Source organism: Candoia aspera, chromosome 2 (genome assembly GCF_035149785.1).
Source record: "Candoia aspera isolate rCanAsp1 chromosome 2, rCanAsp1.hap2, whole genome shotgun sequence".
NCBI classification, from domain to species: domain Eukaryota; kingdom Metazoa; phylum Chordata; class Lepidosauria; order Squamata; family Boidae; genus Candoia; species Candoia aspera.
Genome location: NC_086154.1, coordinates 248,075,217 through 248,093,386, shown reverse-complemented (window position 1 = coordinate 248,093,386; position 18,170 = coordinate 248,075,217). Strand labels below are relative to the sequence as shown.

The 18,170-nt window shown below is 42.2% G+C and overlaps 1 protein-coding gene across 1 annotated transcript in view; it reads left to right on the top strand.

Annotated features, from left to right (window-relative positions):
- SPEF2 (sperm flagellar 2) overlaps nt 1-14,062 on the top strand; it is a 131,708-nt gene extending 117,646 nt beyond the window's left edge. The window contains exons 36-37 of the mRNA XM_063293167.1: nt 5,263-5,385; nt 13,781-14,062. Of these exons, the coding sequence (XP_063149237.1) occupies nt 5,263-5,385; nt 13,781-13,849 (192 nt within the window). The 3' untranslated portion in view covers nt 13,850-14,062. The remainder of the gene's footprint in view (nt 1-5,262; nt 5,386-13,780) is intronic.
- The last annotated feature ends 4,108 nt before the right edge of the window (nt 14,063-18,170 follow it).

Genomic DNA, 18,170 nt, shown 5'->3' with positions numbered 1-18,170 from the left:
CACCTTGCCCTTGGTCGACCCCTCTTCCTTTTGCCCTCCACTCTCCCTAGCATCAGCATCTTCTCCAGGCTGTCCTGTCTTCTCATTATGTGGCCAAAGTATTTCAGTTTTGCCTTTAACATCATTCCCTCAAGTGAGCAGTCTGGCTTTATTTCCTGGAGGATGGACTGGTTTGATCTTCTTGCAGTCCAAGGCACTCTCAGAATTTTCCTCCAACACCACAGTTCAAAAGCATCTCTCTTCCTTTGCTCAGCCTTCCTTATGGTCCAGCTCTCACAGCCATATGTTACTACGGGGAACACCATTGCTTTAACTATGCAGACCTTTGTTGTCAGTGTGATGTCTCCGCTCTTAACTATTTTATCGAGATTTGTCATTGCTCTTCTCCCAAGGATTAAGCGTCTTCTGATTTCCTGACTGCAGTCAGCATCTGCAGTAATCTTCGCACCTAGAAATACAAAGTCTTTCACTGCTTCTACATTTTCTCCCTCTATTTGCCAGTTATCAATCAAGCTGGTTGCCATAATCTTGGTTTTTTTGAGGTTTAGCTGCAAGCCAGCTTTTGCACTTTCTTCTTTCACCTTCATCATAAGGCTCCTCAGTTCCTCTTCGCTTTCAGCCATCAAAGCGGTATCATCTGCATATCTGAGATTGTTAATGTTTCTTCCAGCGATTTTAACTCCAGCCTTGGATTCCTCAAGCCCAGCATGTCGCATGATGTGTTCTGCATACAAGTTGAATAGGTAGGGTGAGAGTATACAGCCCTGCCATACTTCTTTCCCAATCTTAAACCAGTCTGTTGTTCCATGGTCTGTTCTTACTGTTGCTACTTGGTCGTTATACAGATTCTTCAGGAGGCAGACAAGATGACTTGGTATCCCCATACCGCTAAGAACTTGCCAGAATTTGTTATGGTCCACACAGTCAAGGGCTTTAGAATAGTCAATAAAACAGAAATAGATGTTTTTCCGAAACTCCCTGGCTTTTTCCATTATCCATTGGATATTGGCAATTTGGTCCCTAGTTCCTCTGCTTTTTCTAAACCCAGCTTGTACATCTGGCAATTCTCGCTCCATGAATTGCTGAAGTCTCCCTTGCAGGATCTTGAGCATTGCCTTACTGGCATGTGAAATGAGTGCCACTGTTCGATAGTTTGAACATTCTATAGTGTTTCCCTCTTTTGGTATGGGAATATAAGTTGATTTTTTCCAATCTGATGGCCATTCTTGTGTTTTCCAAATTTGCTGGCATATGGCATGCATTACCTTGACAGCATCATCTTGCAAGATTTTGAACAGTTCAGCTGGGATGCCGTTGTCTCCTGCTGCCTTGTTATAAGCAATGCTTCTTAAGGCCCATTCAACCTCACTCTTCAGGATGTCTGGCTCTAGCTCACTGAACACACCGTCAAAGCTATCCCCAATATTGTTATCCTTCCTATACAGGTCTTCCGTATATTCTTGCCACCTTTTCTTGATCTCTTCTTCTTCTGTTAGGTCCTTGCCATCTTTGTTTTTGATCATACCCATTTTTGCCTGGAATTTACCTCCGATGTTTCTAATTTTCTGGAAGAGGTCTCTTGTCCTTCCTCTTCTATTGTCTTCTTCCACTTCCGCGCATTGCTTGTTTAAAAATAATTCCTTATCTCTTCTGGCTAACCTCTGGAATTTTGCATTTAATTGGGCATATCTCTCCCTATCACTGTTGCCTTTTGCTTTCCTTCTTTCTTGGGCTACTTCTAGTGTCTCAGCAGACAGCCATTTTGCCTTCTTGGTTTTCTCTTTCTTTGGGATGTATTTTGTTGCCGCCTCCTGAACAATGCTGCCAACTTCTGTCCATAGTTCTTCTGGGACCCTATCTACTAAGTCCAATCCCTTAAATCTATTCTTCACCTCCACTGCATATTCCTTAGGAATATTAGTGAGCTCATATCTAGCAGATCTGTGGGTCTTCCCTAATCTCTTGAGTCTGATCCTAAATTGTGCAATAAGAAGTTCGTGATCTGAACTACAGTCAGCTCCAGGTCTTGTTTTTACCGACTGTATAGATGTCCGCCACCTTTGGCTGCAAAGGATGTAGTCAATCTGATTTCGGTGTTGTCCATCTGGTGAAGTCCATGTATAAAGCCGTCTCTTAGGTTGTTGGAAGAGTGTGTTTTTTATGCAGAGTGAGTTGTCTTGGCAAAATTCTATCAGCCTATGTCCTGCTTCGTTTTGTTCTCCCAGGCCATGCTTACCTGTAATTCCAGGTGTCATTTGACTGCCCACCTTAGCATTCCAGTCTCCTGTGATGAAAATAACATCTCTTTTAGGCGTGTCGTCCAGTAGGTGCTGCAGATCCTCATAGAACTGCTCTACTTCAGCTTCTTCAGCATCTGTGGTTGGGGCGTATATTTGGATCACTGTGATGTTAGATGGCTTGCCCTGAATTCGAATTGAGATCATTCTATCGTTTTTTGGATTGTATCCAAGCACTGCTTTAGCCACTTTACTATTAATTATGAAGGCTACTCCATTTCTTCTGTGGTCCTCTTGTCCACAGTAGTAGATCTGGTGGTCATTGTTAATGTTTCCTACTGCAGATTAAGGTTGCTATAGTAACTAATCATTTTGGCCGGGTGAAGAGGTTGAATTTGATTGTCTCCTTTTCACGTGCTTGATGGCTGCATCACCTGGGGGGGAGGAAAATGCCCGGACTTGTTTCAGTTCCTCTTTTCCTTTTGTGCAGACATGTAGAGAGTCAAGCTGCTCTCACTGAGAGCCAAGACTTTTAAATATGTTTTGCTTTCGTTTTGCTTTCTGTAAATAAATTATTTTTATAGAAATGCCTGGTGTGTGTGACTTTTCTGATCTCTCCTGGGCCAAAGGCTTTCCCAGCAATCTGCCAACAGTCATTTGATGTGACGTGGCCCATTCCAGTCCATTTCAGTTCACTGATGCCCAAAATGTCTATCTTTAATCTTGACATCTCACCAATAACCACATCCAATTTGCCCTGGCTCATAGATCTTACATTCCAGGTTCCAATGGTGTGTTGATCCTTAGAACATCGGATTCGCCGTTCACCACCAGCACCGTCAGCCGCTAGCCATCCTTTCGGCTTTGAGCTAGCTGCGTCATCACGTCTGAGGCTAGTTGAACTCATCCTCTGTTCCTCCCCAGTAGCATTTTGACCATCTTCCAACCTGGGAGTCTCATCTTCCGATGGTATACCGACATCTCTCTGGTTGTACTGATCCATTTAGTTTTCACGGCAAGAATACTGGGGTGGGTTGCTATTACCTTCCCCAGGGATCGCATTTAGTCTGACCTCTCTGTCATGACCTTCCCGTCTTGGGTGGCCCTTCACAGTTTAGCTCATGGCATCATTGAGGTGCTCAAGCTCCAGCACCATGACAAGGTAACAATCCTTTGCTGAAGACTCTAGGGTAATAGCCATCCCCAAACATGATGACTCCCCTCCCTGCCCCAAGCCAGGTGGCAGAGCCAGGTCTTCAAATTCCTCTGGAAGGCCAGGAGCGATGGAGCTAGCCTCACCTCGGGGGGCAAGATGTTCCAGAGGGTGGGAGCTGCTGCAGAGAAGGCCCGCCTCCTGGACCCTGCCAGATGGAATTCTCTTACCAATGGGGTCCACAACATGCCCTCTCTGCATGATCAGATGGGATGGGTTGACATAATGGAGAAGAGGCAGTCCCTCAGGTAGCCTGGCCCCATGCCATTTAGGGCTTTAAAGGTGATAACCAACACCTTGGACCCAGAAGCAAACTGGTATCCAGTGCAGCTTGCAAAGTAAAGGTGTTACATGTGCCCTTCTAGGGGCACCAAAGATCGCCCGTGCAGCTGCATTCTGGACCAGCTGTAGCTTCCGGATACTCTTAAAGGGTAGCCCCATGTAGAGCACATTGCAATAGTTTATATGGGTGATAACAAGGGCATGAGTGATCATTCGAAGGGCTTCCTGATCCAGGAAGGGGCGTAACTGGTGCACCGCATGAGTTGCACAAAGGCCCTCCTGGCCATGGCTGCCACCTGCTCTTCGAGCAGGAGCCATGAGTCTAGGAGGACCCCCAAATTACTTACTGGCTCTGTCTGGGGCAGTGGAACCCCATCCAGAACCAAAGATGACAGAGTCCCCGATACAGAAGAGCCATTAACCCACAGCCACTCCATCTTACCAGGGTTCAGCTGAAGCCTGTTGCTCCCCATCCAGACCCCCACAGGCACCGAGAGAGGGCAGTCACAGCATCACTTACCTCACCCGGGATGGAGATATACAAGTGAGTATCATCAGCATATTGAAGATTCCTCATACCGTGGTGATGGATGATCTCACCGAGCGGTTTCATGTAGATGTTGAAAAGGAGCGGAGAGAGTACCGAGCCCGGTGGCACCCCACAAAGGAGGAGCTGAGGGTCGGACCTCTCGCTCCCTATCACCACCAATTGGGACCGACCCTGGAGGAAGGAGGTGAACCAGTGCAGAACCATGCCAGATTAGGGCTCTTGAACCTGCAGGATAAGAGAAACGCATATATGCACATATGGAGAAGCTGTATGACTCAATGTTAGGGCGATGCAGAATGAAATAGATGTATTGGATGAGATTGTCAGTCTTTTATTAATGACACTCAGTTGGAAGCTCATTAGCAAAGCCATTCTGTTGGGTCAGCAATGATTAAACAAGACGTGGTAAGAGTTTTGTTGACAGTTTTACTTCTAAAGAAAAAGGAACATCTCAAAACTGTGAGAAATAAGTATGTTTCACATTTCCATGCTCTATCTCTCCAAGGATATCTTGCAAAATGTCTTGATCATGTCAGATTACATTTGCAATTATAAAGCCTTTATTGCTAATGGGTTTTATTGCATGAAAACTGGCATGTTTCGTTGTGGGGATGGACATGGTCAGTTCCAGGAATATGGATATCTGATTTATCTTACAGGATTATTATAAAGATTGCAGTGTTCTATGTAACAGGTAAGCATTTTCAGGTCTTGTGATGGATATTTGAAATGTGCTGTCCTGCCAGATCTTCTAAGCAACAATTAAGCCATGTGGCAAAATCAGTGCTGGCCTGAAAAGTCACTCCTTTTATTACTTCAGTGTCATTTGTCAAGGAATGAAATTGAAAAGGAGCCATTTTTATGTCACTTCACCCCTGGACATCTCTCCTTCTATAGCAGTGTTCCTATGTATTGCTTGTTGTTGTTTTTTAATTGGTTCATTTTCCTAATAAAGTAAGCTATCTGCATTTTTTTTAAAGCATTTCATTAAGGTATACAAGGATCTTGGCTCCGAAGAGCTGCAGCCCATCAAAGTTGAACTCCTTTTGAAGCATCCCTTCATTCAAGACTTAATCAATAACTACTCGGGGTACAAACTTCCTGTAAGTATCCTTTTTCTTGTGAAGTACACAGTATCTGGAGTAGTAGTAGCAGTAGCAGCAGTTATTGGTGGTAGTAGTGGTAGTGGTAAGAAGAGTAGCCTCCACTACACACCATGGCTCCGGTGTGTAGGAGAGGCATTGAAGGCATGATTGACCCAGGGGATTGTGCTGTCTGAGGCCATGTACCCAGCCCATTTTCTATGAAAAATAAGAGAAGAGTTAGGAACCAGAAAGCAGGGTTCTTTTTGTTCTGTCATTGGTATCCATTGTTATTTCAATCGCCAAGCAGCTGTTTCAGTTGCCAATCCACTGAACAATTTTAAGGTTTTATTTCTGTACTTTCTGTAATAACAGCTATCATATTAGTGATCCCTTTCCTCTGTGGTAGAGTTGGGTTCAGTTTGGTCTTCAAACGCCTGCCTGAAGTTAAGCCATTGCAAAGCAAAGGTTGTCTCCCTCCAGGATCATGATCCGTGATCTTTGAAACCTGAATTGCCCTGAGACCAATTCTTTTATCAGTAGGCACATCATGCTAGTTTCCTGAGAATCGACAGTTGGATAAACAGCTTGAAGATCATTGTTTGCTGCCAGAGGCTTCCTCCCTACATGACATTTGATTGGTCCCTCTTTTCCTTAGTATCTGTAAATAACGAACAGGATGAATGAGGCTAAGAACAGATCAACCCTGCTCCTAGATTATAAGAGCCAGGCCAGGCCTATGGCCCTTGGATCTTCTGTTAAAGATCAGAGAGCCTCTTTATGTGTTCAGAGAAGCAGGGACAGAGAATGAGCACTTCCCTTCTCTCTCGTTTTTTTGGCCCCATCAGAGCTGGAAATATATATTTATTTAACTTTATGACAATCATTTAGATGTCACCTCCATCAACAACACAAGGCAACTCACAATTTAAGCATAAAACCAAATAGTCCACTAAAACAATAACCCAATTCAATATAATCTAAACAGCATAAAATCAGATCCACATAAAATGTCACTGAACGTATCTCAGCCTTCGGCCAGCAATAAATCTGACGCTAAAACCAGACACAAGAGCATTGTCCTCAGGTATGGAAAAGAACCTTCTTAATAGCCTTAATGCATGTCAGTGAGGAAAGAGCCATTGTGATCTTAGGGAGGCAAGCTATTTCAGTTGGAAGTGACATGTTCTATCCCTGGAACTCCACCCACCTTACATCCTGGGGAAGAGTACTTTTGTTAGCTCATATTGGACAGGCAGACTCTATTCTATAGGGTCTCGGTGTAACCAAAATCTGGGCTATAAAGGGCTTTATAGGTATTAACTAGCACCTGGAAGCAACTTGCAACCAAGGCCAGCATCAGCAATGTAGGTATTATCCAGCTATAACAGCCCCCAGCTATGACTGCTGCCTTTTGCATCTGCTGTAGCTTTCGAGTTATCTTCAAAGACAGCTCCATGTAGAGCAAACTGCAGTAGAGAGAGGATAAAAGCATGAGTCACTGTTGCCAAAGTATACACATCCATTGGAGGAACTGAATGTGCATCTCAGTGGGAGAAACCTACATCTTTCAAATACATCTTTTGTGGCTTCTGGAAAATAAAATAAGACATACTTTCCAAGGTATGGGTAGGTACTAGTGGAAGATGTTAATGCCTATCTCTTGTCCAAATTTGGCATGCCTATTTGAACACAAAGCGAAGAATTTGCTTTGTATTTCCCCCTCTGTATCTCTCATTCAGCTGGGGAGGAGTAAAAAATTGTCTTTGAACTGAGAAGGCCTGTTATGCCCCTCCCCAAAAAAAAATCCCTCCAAACCACATAAAGTAAATGACATTGCAAAAAAAAAAGTTATCTTTTAAGAATAAAACAAAACAAAAAATCAACAGAGCAGTGTTATTTAGAGATCACTTATGAGATTAAACTGAGCAAAGTGAAGGTGTGGTTTGGAAGGTGAAAGCTATGTCACTTGCAAAGCTGACAAAATTGGAGGAGAAATATAGCATGTTGCTCCTATGAGGGAGGATAGTGGCTTCTAACACAGCCTACACATCTTGCAATCCATTGTGGGTCAAAACATACTGCTAGCAATAAATATTGTGGCTTGCTTGCTGTGTACAGATGCGGCGTGCACCATGCTTTTTGCATGCACCCAGACAGATAAGCACTTTGAGCACTAAAATAAAGAAGTCTGACTCATTCCTAGTACAATACAATGCAGATTAGAACATCAGTAGCAAAGCTTTTTGGCTTTTATATCACCAGCCAAACAATGGAAAAAAAACAGATGATTTTGTTTTATCAAATCATATAATCCAAATGCACAGCTGTTGTCCAAGGAACTGTTACCAAGAGGACTGGGTACCAGTCTGAAACCAGTTCCAGATCTCTGTGTTCCTACAAGTTTGGTGGTGTTGGAGATCTGTGTTGATTATTTCCAGCTCAGTTTCTATATAGTTGAACCACTGCAAAGTTAGTTCTTCTATTGGATGGGGTTCTCTCTCATCACCAAGCCTGCCCCACCCAACCAGGGTAATTAAGATGCTGCTGCAATTTTTGCCTTCAACTGGTAGTTGCTGCCATCAGCTTCCCATCCACTCCCAATCAGAGTTACCGCAGCAAGGCTGAAATTAGAGAAGTGCCATCCCCTTTCTCATACTTGTTAATCCACAGAACTATAGGCCTTCTGAGATACTGTAGGTTACCACCTTATAATCACCCATGAAACTGTTAGATTCCTTCCTGAGTCCTAGAACTTTTCAAGCTACGATTTTGGGTAGGCTTTGATTCTTTCTTTGCCTTCCATACAACCAGCTGCTCTTCCCGGGGAGATTCAAAGAATGTCCCCACTCCACCAAAGCAAGCTCCTTCTTCACTATTTAACTTCATGAGGAGGGAACAGTTGTGTTTATTCAGGAGTTTAGCAAACTGGTTCTCATAGGCTTACCTTATTAGTGTTGAATGAGATTAGCCTACAGGACAGTTGTATATGTGTTATGATCTAACAGGGATCTCTAAAACTTTGCTCTGCTAGGGCCTGTTAACATTTGAGATGCTGTGGTTCTTTTTCTCAATAGAAGAGATTCTTGCTTCATCCCTTTTCCTGGCTCCTGAGCTTTAGGTCTTATAAAGAAATGTTAACTGGAACATTTTGCAGTTTCCCTTGCAAATTAGCAGGTGAAACAAGCATGGTGAAATTGACATGTTTGTGTGTGTCTGTAGCTTTTCTTTCTCTCCCTTTTGTGTGTGTCTGTTGGGGAAAGGAAGTGAAGAGAATGTTGTTGCTACAGGACTTGCTGTACCTCAGGATGGGGCAGAAATGAAGATAAGCATGGATTGCCTTCCAGCTGTTTCACTCTTGATAATGTACCATAAACCTAGAGGCAGCTGTTAATCATGACGAAGATTTCGGTATACATCACAGTGGGTTCATAAATGTGATCAAATCACAAAAGGAAGTAACTCTACCACCACCAGCACCATCACCCCAGTCCTAGAGATAACATCCTAGTGATATTTCCCAGGCCATGTCCTTCCCCAATTTGGTGGAAAGAGACAGTATATCAGATGCATGACCATGCAGCTGATGAAGAAGAGAAGCAGATCAGAGGCTCTCTCTGCACCTCTCCACTCCATGCTTTTTCTCTGCTGCTCTTTTCTGAACCCTATCCATGCCAGGGTGGGGAGGAGAGAGGAGGCGACTGGGACAACAGAGACAATTGCCCCAAGACCCTCAGTTGGAGGGGACCCTACCCAAAGGATAACTCAGGATTTGAAATAATCCAATGGATACTTATTCACCCAGGACAATAAGGGTAATTAATTTAAATATAGCCTTAGGAGTATTTTGTTTTTACTGGACCATTGCCTTCAAAGGGGAAAAAAGGAGGGAGAAAAATTGACACAGGACACGAGGAGGAAGAGGGGTCTCAAATGTATATTCCGATCTAATGTATATTCTACCCCTAAAGTCTCAGAATCATGAAAAGTCCTGCCCAAGAGGGCAGATGAGAGAAAGGGTAACAAATGACATAGGAGGAGTCAGCCTTTTGAGGTAGGCTACTGTCAGGAAATAAACACCACAGGAACTACTAAAACTCTACTCTGTTGTTAAAGGATATAACAATAGAAACTTGAAAGCCTGACAGAGATTCTCTTTCCCCGCTCTTATACCAAAGAGAATGAAGGTGGGACAATCTTCAGCTTCTTTCTAACTAACTCTTCCCTTCCAGGGCTGAGCTGTTGTTTATGTAATGACTGCTGGGCCATCTCTGTACTCCTTGGTGGGGGTGGGGGCAGCAATGATCAGGTAGAGAAACAGAGATATTTCCATATTCATTGACCCATGGAAAAATAAATGGCTGTTTTATGCAGGTTGCAAACTGGCAGCCCAATTTAAGCCACTGTAATGCCTGTTCTGGGCATTCACCATCTAGTTTGATAGTCCATCAGAAGAAGATGAATACATGGGTACCAGTATGCAAACCTAATACACTGAAAAGAAGCATACTCTGTTCTCCTTGACTCAGTGCAAGAGAATGGGTTAGCTTTTCAATCACACAAACTGTAATTATTATTTCTACTGTTCAAACGAAATGCAACTCATTCTGATCACTATCTGCTAAGACAAGTTCTGTCTGCTGGCAAAGTAAAACTGACAAGCTGTTGTTTTATCAGTGCTGATGTGGCAGTAAGCCCAGGTTAAATTACTTTAAACAGATCAAAGAGTCTACAGCTGAAATAAATTTGTGAGTATGCTGCAGTTAGCAGTAGGTGTTTAGTTTTATCAAATGATAAAAAATAAAGGTAAATTTTGCTCAAATGTGAATAATAATTCATACCTACTGGACAGTAATGCTTTTTGATATGCTTGCAACTTTATTCTTTCTTTCTCTTACCATTTCATGGATGTTTGCATATCCCTTGAAATGTTTTTGTTCTGCATATGGACATTCAGAGAAAGCACACAACAATTCTCCTTGACAATACAGAATTCTAGCAAATCCAGTATTGTCTTAGAAAAGATGTAGTAAAATAATTTAATTCTTCAAGATTCTTGTATAAGACACGCAGAGAAAAAATAAATGTAGGCTATAACATGGTGCCCTCCTTATTTTAAAAATCTGTTTGTTTGTTTGTTTTAGAGAGCCACCCATTATCTCACATATGTGACTCTAGGTGACTTACAATTAGATAAATAAAATGAGAGAGAGAGGGAGGGAGGGAGAGAGAGATAACGCATAGCAGCCAGGCATCATCCAGCCAATTATCAACACAGTCAGGAGATGGGCTCTGTCACGTGAAACCAAGTTTTCAAGGCCTTATGGCAGGCCAGCAGGGACAGGGCTAATCTAATCTCAGGGATGATGTTCCAAAGGGCAGGTGCCACAGCAGAAAAGGCTCTCTTTCTGGCTCCTGCCAGCTGACACTCCTTAGCCAGTGGTACTGGAGCATGCCTCTCCTGCCAAATGCAGATGGGTAGAGTTAACTGGGGAGAGACAGTCCCATAAATTACCTGGACCTAAGCCATGAAGGGTTTTGAAGGTGACAACTAGCACCTTGAATTGCATCTGGAAGCATACTGGAAGCTAATTGAGCTTGTGGAGCAGTGGTGTTAGATGGGCCAAGTAACCAGTACCATTAACTGCCCACACCACCATATCATGCACCAGTTGAAGTTTCCAAATACCATTCAAGGGCAGCCTCAGGTACAGCGCATTGCAGTAGTCCAGTCTGGAGGTCACAAGGGCATGAGTGACCATGACCAGGGGTCCCCCCGGTCCAGGAACTGGCGCAACTGATGGACAACCCAAAGTTGCTCAAAGGCCCTCCTAGCCATGGCTGCCGCCTACTCCTCAAGCAGGTCCCGTGAGTCCAGGGGGATCCCCCAGATTGTGCACCTGCTCTGTCTGGGGCAGTGCTTCCCCATCCAGAACCAAAAAATGGAAGGTCCTCAAAACCAGGAGGTCCAAAAACCTGGAGCCACTCAGTCTTGTTTGGGTTGAACTTCCTTGTCCATCAACAGTGTTCATATACTATATACTGTATGTAATAGATTATTTTGACATTACACATATATTTACAATATATAACTATTTTGCACCTAACTGCAAGAAGGGTGGTGGTGGTTTGTGATTACAAATGGCATCTATTTATAGGAGTGAATTTGTATCAGTGATCCCAGTGTGGTAAGGACTTTTCCAAAATAACCTATTTACAGCTGGAACAAACAATTCTCACCCCAAACCAAACTTTAACTTTTTGGTTGTAGCAGGAAAGGCAGTTAAAACTGTGATGCAAATTGGGTGGGCAGACAGCTTCTGGGAATGGTCTGACAACACATCCGGTCCATGTCTTGGGAGTGCCCCTCGGCTTATGAGAAGGTTGCTCTTAGGCATCTGTTGTTTCCCTTCCCTTGGCGGGTGTTAAATTAGGGAGCTGGTGTGTCCTCTTTAATAGTTGCAAGTAGGGGTACAGTGGAAAAGCAAGCACTTACAATACAAGGGTGCAATTAACAAAGCTCTGTTAAATAACGACAACTAAGTGCTGTGTGGAGGAATTTGCAATACCCAAAATAATCCTTTCTGGACAGTATTTCTTATACGTACAAAAGGGGAAAAAAACACCATTAACTCACGAATCTTCTGTGGTGCCAATATACTGCAACAAGCCACAGTGATGTCAGAACGATGACGGGTGTCATGATGTCATTGTTCAAGTGATTCAGTTATGCACTGGTATCACAGGGTCTACCCCAATGCTATAAGTTATATCATTTGCATGGTGATGACATGACATGTGTCATCATCTGTCCCCACCCCAATTATACAGCACCTGGGCAGTAGAAGTTTCGTTGAAACGTAGTCCTCTTAGTTCTGAGCAAAACCCTTTTTTATTTTACTTTTTAAAGCATATTAAAATTGTCAGAAGATATTGCAGCGGAGGGACCTAATTACTAATAAGATTATTGGCATGCAACGTGAAATCATCTGGGTGATAAGATTGGTAGGTCACACCCATATTGAAGACCTAACGAGAAAGTAGATGATGTGCCTTTGTATTGTTTCCAGCATACTTTTCTTACTCTGTATTGTATATGCCAGCATACATGTACACACACACACACACACGCACACACTCATTTCATACTCCTTCATAGTCCTTCTTCTTTTCATTCTCTCAATCTTTCCTCTGCAGGCTCTTATCTTTTTTTTTTTCCCTCCCACAGAAGGTTTGATTTTGTTCTTCGGGTAACCCAAGTGGAGGGGAAGGTTTTTGTTTGTTTGTTTGTTTGTTTGTTTACCTGTTTGCTTTTTTTACAGACCATTTACTGGACAGATGGAACATTACCCTGGGTCAGGGATAAAGGTCTGGCAAATTATATCAGATGGAACACATTGGTGCTTGTGATCAGAGGGTTCAAAAGATAGGATTTCCCCCCACAAATAACAACTTTTAAAATATGAACCAATGAAGGTAGAGTTATTGGTTGGTTGTTGCAGACTTAACCTGGTTTTGTTTTGTTAATTTTCAGTGCTGTGTTTTGTAAGAGGAAAGTTACCTTGAATGCAGCAGTCTTCCACATCCTAGTTCCTACCTCAAGTTTCAACTGCAGCTCCCATTATCCTAAACCAACCTTGCCCTTGTTGGTGTAGAATGTAGATAAGACATGGTTATCTGCAGAATCTAAACATTTCTTTATTTTTTTTCCTGTTTTAATGTGATCTATAATAATTCAGTTAGTTTAAACTTTCACATGATTTTTGCAACAGCGCAAGTTATCTCCCTGAAATACTTTATATGCTGTATTTTTGTAAAGCAACTCTGTAATAAAATATATCTCAAAGTAACTAAGCATAGCAATTTTGATAATAAGACAATAATTTGTAGCTATAAAAATAAGAGAAAATGAAACCATATTACCTTCATATTCAGTAAAAGACCCTAGCAATATGGATGGGGAAATAGTTTTATTTTTTCTTAAGCATATTCAGAGGCATCTAGATCAGTGTTTTTTTTAAACAGCATGCTTTTCCATGCTGGCTGGGGAATTCTGGGAGTTGAAGTCCATACATCTTAAAGTTGCCAAGTTTGAAAAAGACTGATCTAGAGCAAGCCATGATTTCGTCAGAAGGACGAAATGTACTCTGGTGTGATGATGCAAGCTCTGCTCCTTATGTGCTTGAATGCACTACCATTTAGTTTTATACTGTAAGCAAAGGTTTTTAATTAATATGCATCAGTTAGGGGTTTATCCAAGTGTTTCCAAAGAAGTAATATATTTATGTGGGGTTTTATTTTTTTCATGCAAATGGGAAAATCTGCTTTGGTAACCAAATCAGTGGTTCAGTGATCAAACCAATCAAGTAGCTATATGGTTACATCTTTCTGATTCATTTTTCTCTTATTTCCATAGGATTTTAAAATGATTCTGCAGAGAGCAGCCCAAATGCAACCATTTAATGGAGATAACGCCAACTTATAAAGAAGTTAAAATAAGAGAAGGGGCAGGGGGAGGAAGTCTGGGACTGTTTTTCAGCACAACAGAAGTATTTCCCAAATGTTGACCTAGATATCGGGGTGATTCTTACTCACTTATAGCGTTGTGTCCTTTAATTAGAATAGAAATGGTTTTGTATTCATTCTCTTTTAAATAAAGGTTTATTTAAAAGAAGCCAATGAGTGGTTCAGGCAGATTTTTGAGGCAATCATAACTATAGTGTGATCTGAAATGGCACAACTGTAGTCACGTGGACTTAAGATGTTGTTTGGACAGAAGGTGGTGTGGAGGCTCCCACATGGAGAAGATAGCAGGCAGAATGTATGATCTGATCTCATATCTCTGATTTGCTGGGACAGAAAGTTCCTCTGCTTGGCTGTTCTATTGGTGTCTCCAACTGCTGCACCATAAAAAACAGGATGCAGGGACTGATCAAGAGAGCTTTGGGAAACAGCTCTTTCCTGCCCATCTGCCCAGAATGGGGAAGAGAAGAGTTCCAGTTCTAGAGCTGGTATACATATATTCCCTGCAGGGGTCCTTCCTCCAGCCTACTGGCATAGGTTCAAAAGAGTATCACCTGATGGATCCTCCATTATGGCTTCTCCCTCCCTTTGATTCTTGGGATTGTTGAAAAAGGACGAGGCCCATTTCACACATTAAACCAGTGTTTTTCAACTGTGACAGCTTGAAGATGTGTGGACTTCAACTCCCAGAATTCCCCAGCCGGCATGCTGGGAGTTGAAGTCCACACATCTTCAAGTTGCCAAGGTTGAAAAATACTGCATTAGACAAACCTAGATGGGATTTTCCAACAGGGAACCTGCATTAGGATATAAACATTTTTTGCAAATAAATGCTAATCATATTTACAATGTATACTTTTATGAGAGTACATTCAATGACAAATGACACATAAACATTTAACATGAGTGATGCCATTATTTTTCCAATATCACGCTTGCTAATGTGGAAGTAAATCCCATGCAGTCTAGAAATATAGCTTATTTACAGACACCATGTATAAATAGATATGAATAGACTAAATGCTATATGAAGCCACTTTTGTAATGGTATGGCTTTACTTTGATATTGCTTTGCAAGTGGGCTGGAGTGGAGCTTCAGCATAAAACATTCTGCTATTTTATTTTATTTTTTATTTTTTGCAACTTCCTCATTCTGATTATTATTTCCTAACTTTTATTATTTCCCCCCATATCTTTATTGTCAAATCCATTCTATGGGGTAGACTGATATTCCTATGCATAACATACTGATCTTCCTGCAAAAGCAAATTGTATGGCATGGACTGTATGGAATAATAAAACAGAATGAAAAAAAAAGTACCCAACAGTCTCCTGGAACAATAAATGTTCATTGTGGATTTGTTTGTGGTTTGATGTAGGGAACCTTAGTTCTCCAAATGTTCTTGAATTGGCATTTTTAGTAGTCCCAGCCAGCATCATCAGTGGTGTGTGATGCTCACAACTGTAGATAAGCAACATCTGGAGAGCCATAAACTTCCCACAGCATATATATTTTCCCTATAGAACTCACAGGTTGTACAAGTCTAGAGCAGTGCTGGCTGGGGAATTCTGGGAGTTGGAGTCTATACATCTTAAAGTTGCTGAGGCTGAGAAACACTGGTCTGGGCTAATGATGCTGAAAGCTAGTCAGTTAGATGAAGAAAGCAAAGTCTGACATTTTTTTGTGTGTTTGGGTATTGCTCTGTTATGTGTAGTGTACAAAGTGGAATTTTGTACGTGCCTTTTCTGTAAGCGCATGGTGTTGAGTCTGCTCGTTTTACACCTTTCAGGCTAACCACTTCACCTTAAACTAAGAACTCCTTCCAGACAGCTACAACCATATTATGGCCCTCCGTCAATGCTGAAACCTCAACATCCTTCTGCACTATCTCATTACCATCGAGATTTAAAAGATACAAGCCGACCCAGCAGTTATATCTTCCAACTCTTTTCTCCTCTTATTAAAGGAAAAATCAGTTAAGAATTTCACAGAAGACCATCCAGGCCTCTAAAATCAGATTACTTTCATCCTGAGGTGGCAGACCCAGTGACATTTGTCACAGCTAGGAGGCATTGGTGGCAAAATATATATTTTACAAAAATACAAATAAATATTAAAGTAGAAAATAGCACAAGTTTTTTTTTGCTCTCATGGATTACATCCAGCTTCCTTCCATCTTCACTCTTCAAATGTCACAAATACATGGTTTTACAAAACTTTGCTTGTTTGCTTGCTGCTCCAGCTACAGTAAAGGCATTTCCCAACACGATTAGTTAATTTTGGAATACCCAATAGCGCACAATGCCAGGTAATGTGGCATTCTGGTAAATCTACTCTGTACAGAATTACACTCTGAACAGCCTTGTGTGGCACAGAGAGGTAGGCGGCAGTATTGCAACCAAAACTCTCCCCACCACCCAAGTTCGATCCCAGCAGAAGCTGGATTCTCAGGTAGCCGGCTCAGGTCAACTCAGCCTTCCATCCTTCCGAGGTCGGTAAAATGAGTACCCAGCTTGCTGGGGAAGGTGACGGCTGGGGAAGGCAATGGCAAACCACCCCGCTATAGTCTGCCAAGAAAACGTCGCCAAAGCAGTGTCCCCCCAAAGGGTCAGACATGACTCGGTGCTTGCACAGGGGACCTTTCACCTTTCACACAGAATTAAAATTACCCAGGTGCACCATGCCTTGGCCTCCACCCTGTGTTACTGCTCACCTTTCTAGCTTTTTTTGTTTTGTCTTTAAATCTATTAGTACAATTATCTAAGGGCTGTTTACATAAAGTGACCAGTGCCATAGCAGAGAAATGGACAATTTGCAGCCAGAGACCTACCCACATGTGCCAGCCAAGTTTTGCAGCTGTTGAATTCTATCAGGACTGTACCCCCTGGTAAGTGGTCTTTGGAGAAGGTGTATTTTTTTTTATTTCTTGTAATAAGAAAAACAATATGGGGGTGTGAAAAAGAGCAAAATTTCTGTTCATTCGTGATGTCAAAGAGACCTGGGGCATACCATGAGATCCTTTAGGGCTGAACAAAAATTATGAAATAAAGATGTAGTTCCTAGAAGGGGAAAAAAGTTGTAGTATCTGAATGAAAATCCTGTCTTACTCCAAGACTTATATATAACAACAGTAAGCACTCAGCACAGAATAGAAGCTAATCAGAGTTCTGCCACACCTGCTTGGCTAGAAACTTAGAGAACTTGTCTTCTTTCTTCCTCCACTCCCCAAAAAAGTCTCCAAGGACAGGAAGTGAATGGTGAATTTGCTTTCTGAACACAAATGCCCAGTTGTGTCCACAGGCTGTGGTCAAAAAAGTCAAGATGGTAGCTACAACAATGGGATTGAAGCTCTGCCTGTTTGTTGTGTGCACCTAAAAAAACAGGCAGAGCTTCAATCACACTGTTGTGGCTTCCTTTTTTATACCATACTTTGTGGACACTCTGGGAATTCCATCTTGTGTTTCTTTTGTAATCTCCAAATATTCCAGCTATTGTCCAATTCCCAGACACAAATCTATCTTGCCACTTGTCAAAGGCTACTGCATCTAGAGCTCCCAGAACTGGGCTGCAGAACTCCAGAGGACCACTGGATGGCAGCAAAGGGTTACAGAAACATCTAACACTTTACTGCCATCTTTACAGCTCAGATCTGGCACCTGTAATTGCATCCCATTAGCTAAACCACTCTAGCTCAGCCCCAGGAAGAAGACAGTGGCAAACCACTTCCAAAAATGCTGTGTCAGCCTTGTCCGTGTGGTCAGCAGGAGTCAAGTCTGACTAAAAGGTAAAATCATCTTTATCATCATCATCATTAGCCACATGGACCTGTGGGTTGTGTGTGCTTTCTAGTTAGTTTTGCCTCCTAGCAACTACACAGACAAGTCCATGCAGTGTTCTTGGCAACTTTTTGGAAGTAGTTTACCACTTCTTCCTAGGGCTGAGAGAGTGACTGCCCCCTCTTCACAAGTCATCCAGCTGGCTTTGATGTCTAAAGCAAGCCTAGAACTCAGGTTTCCTCACTTCTAGTCCACCACCTTAAGTACTACACCAAACCAGCTCTCTACAGGCACCCTTATTGTATAGATAAGGTCCTCTCATCTAAAATCTAAAAAAAAACCACTGAGCAATGCTAGGGCAAGGTGTAGGGCGAATGTGTAAACGAGCAGCTGCATGAGGAACTAGGAGTTGCTGTAGACCCAAACATCTCTTAGCCTAAGAGTTTCTAGTGGTTTTGTTCTCACAAGATGGTTAAACAGATTTATTAACAAAAGGCTTAATCTGT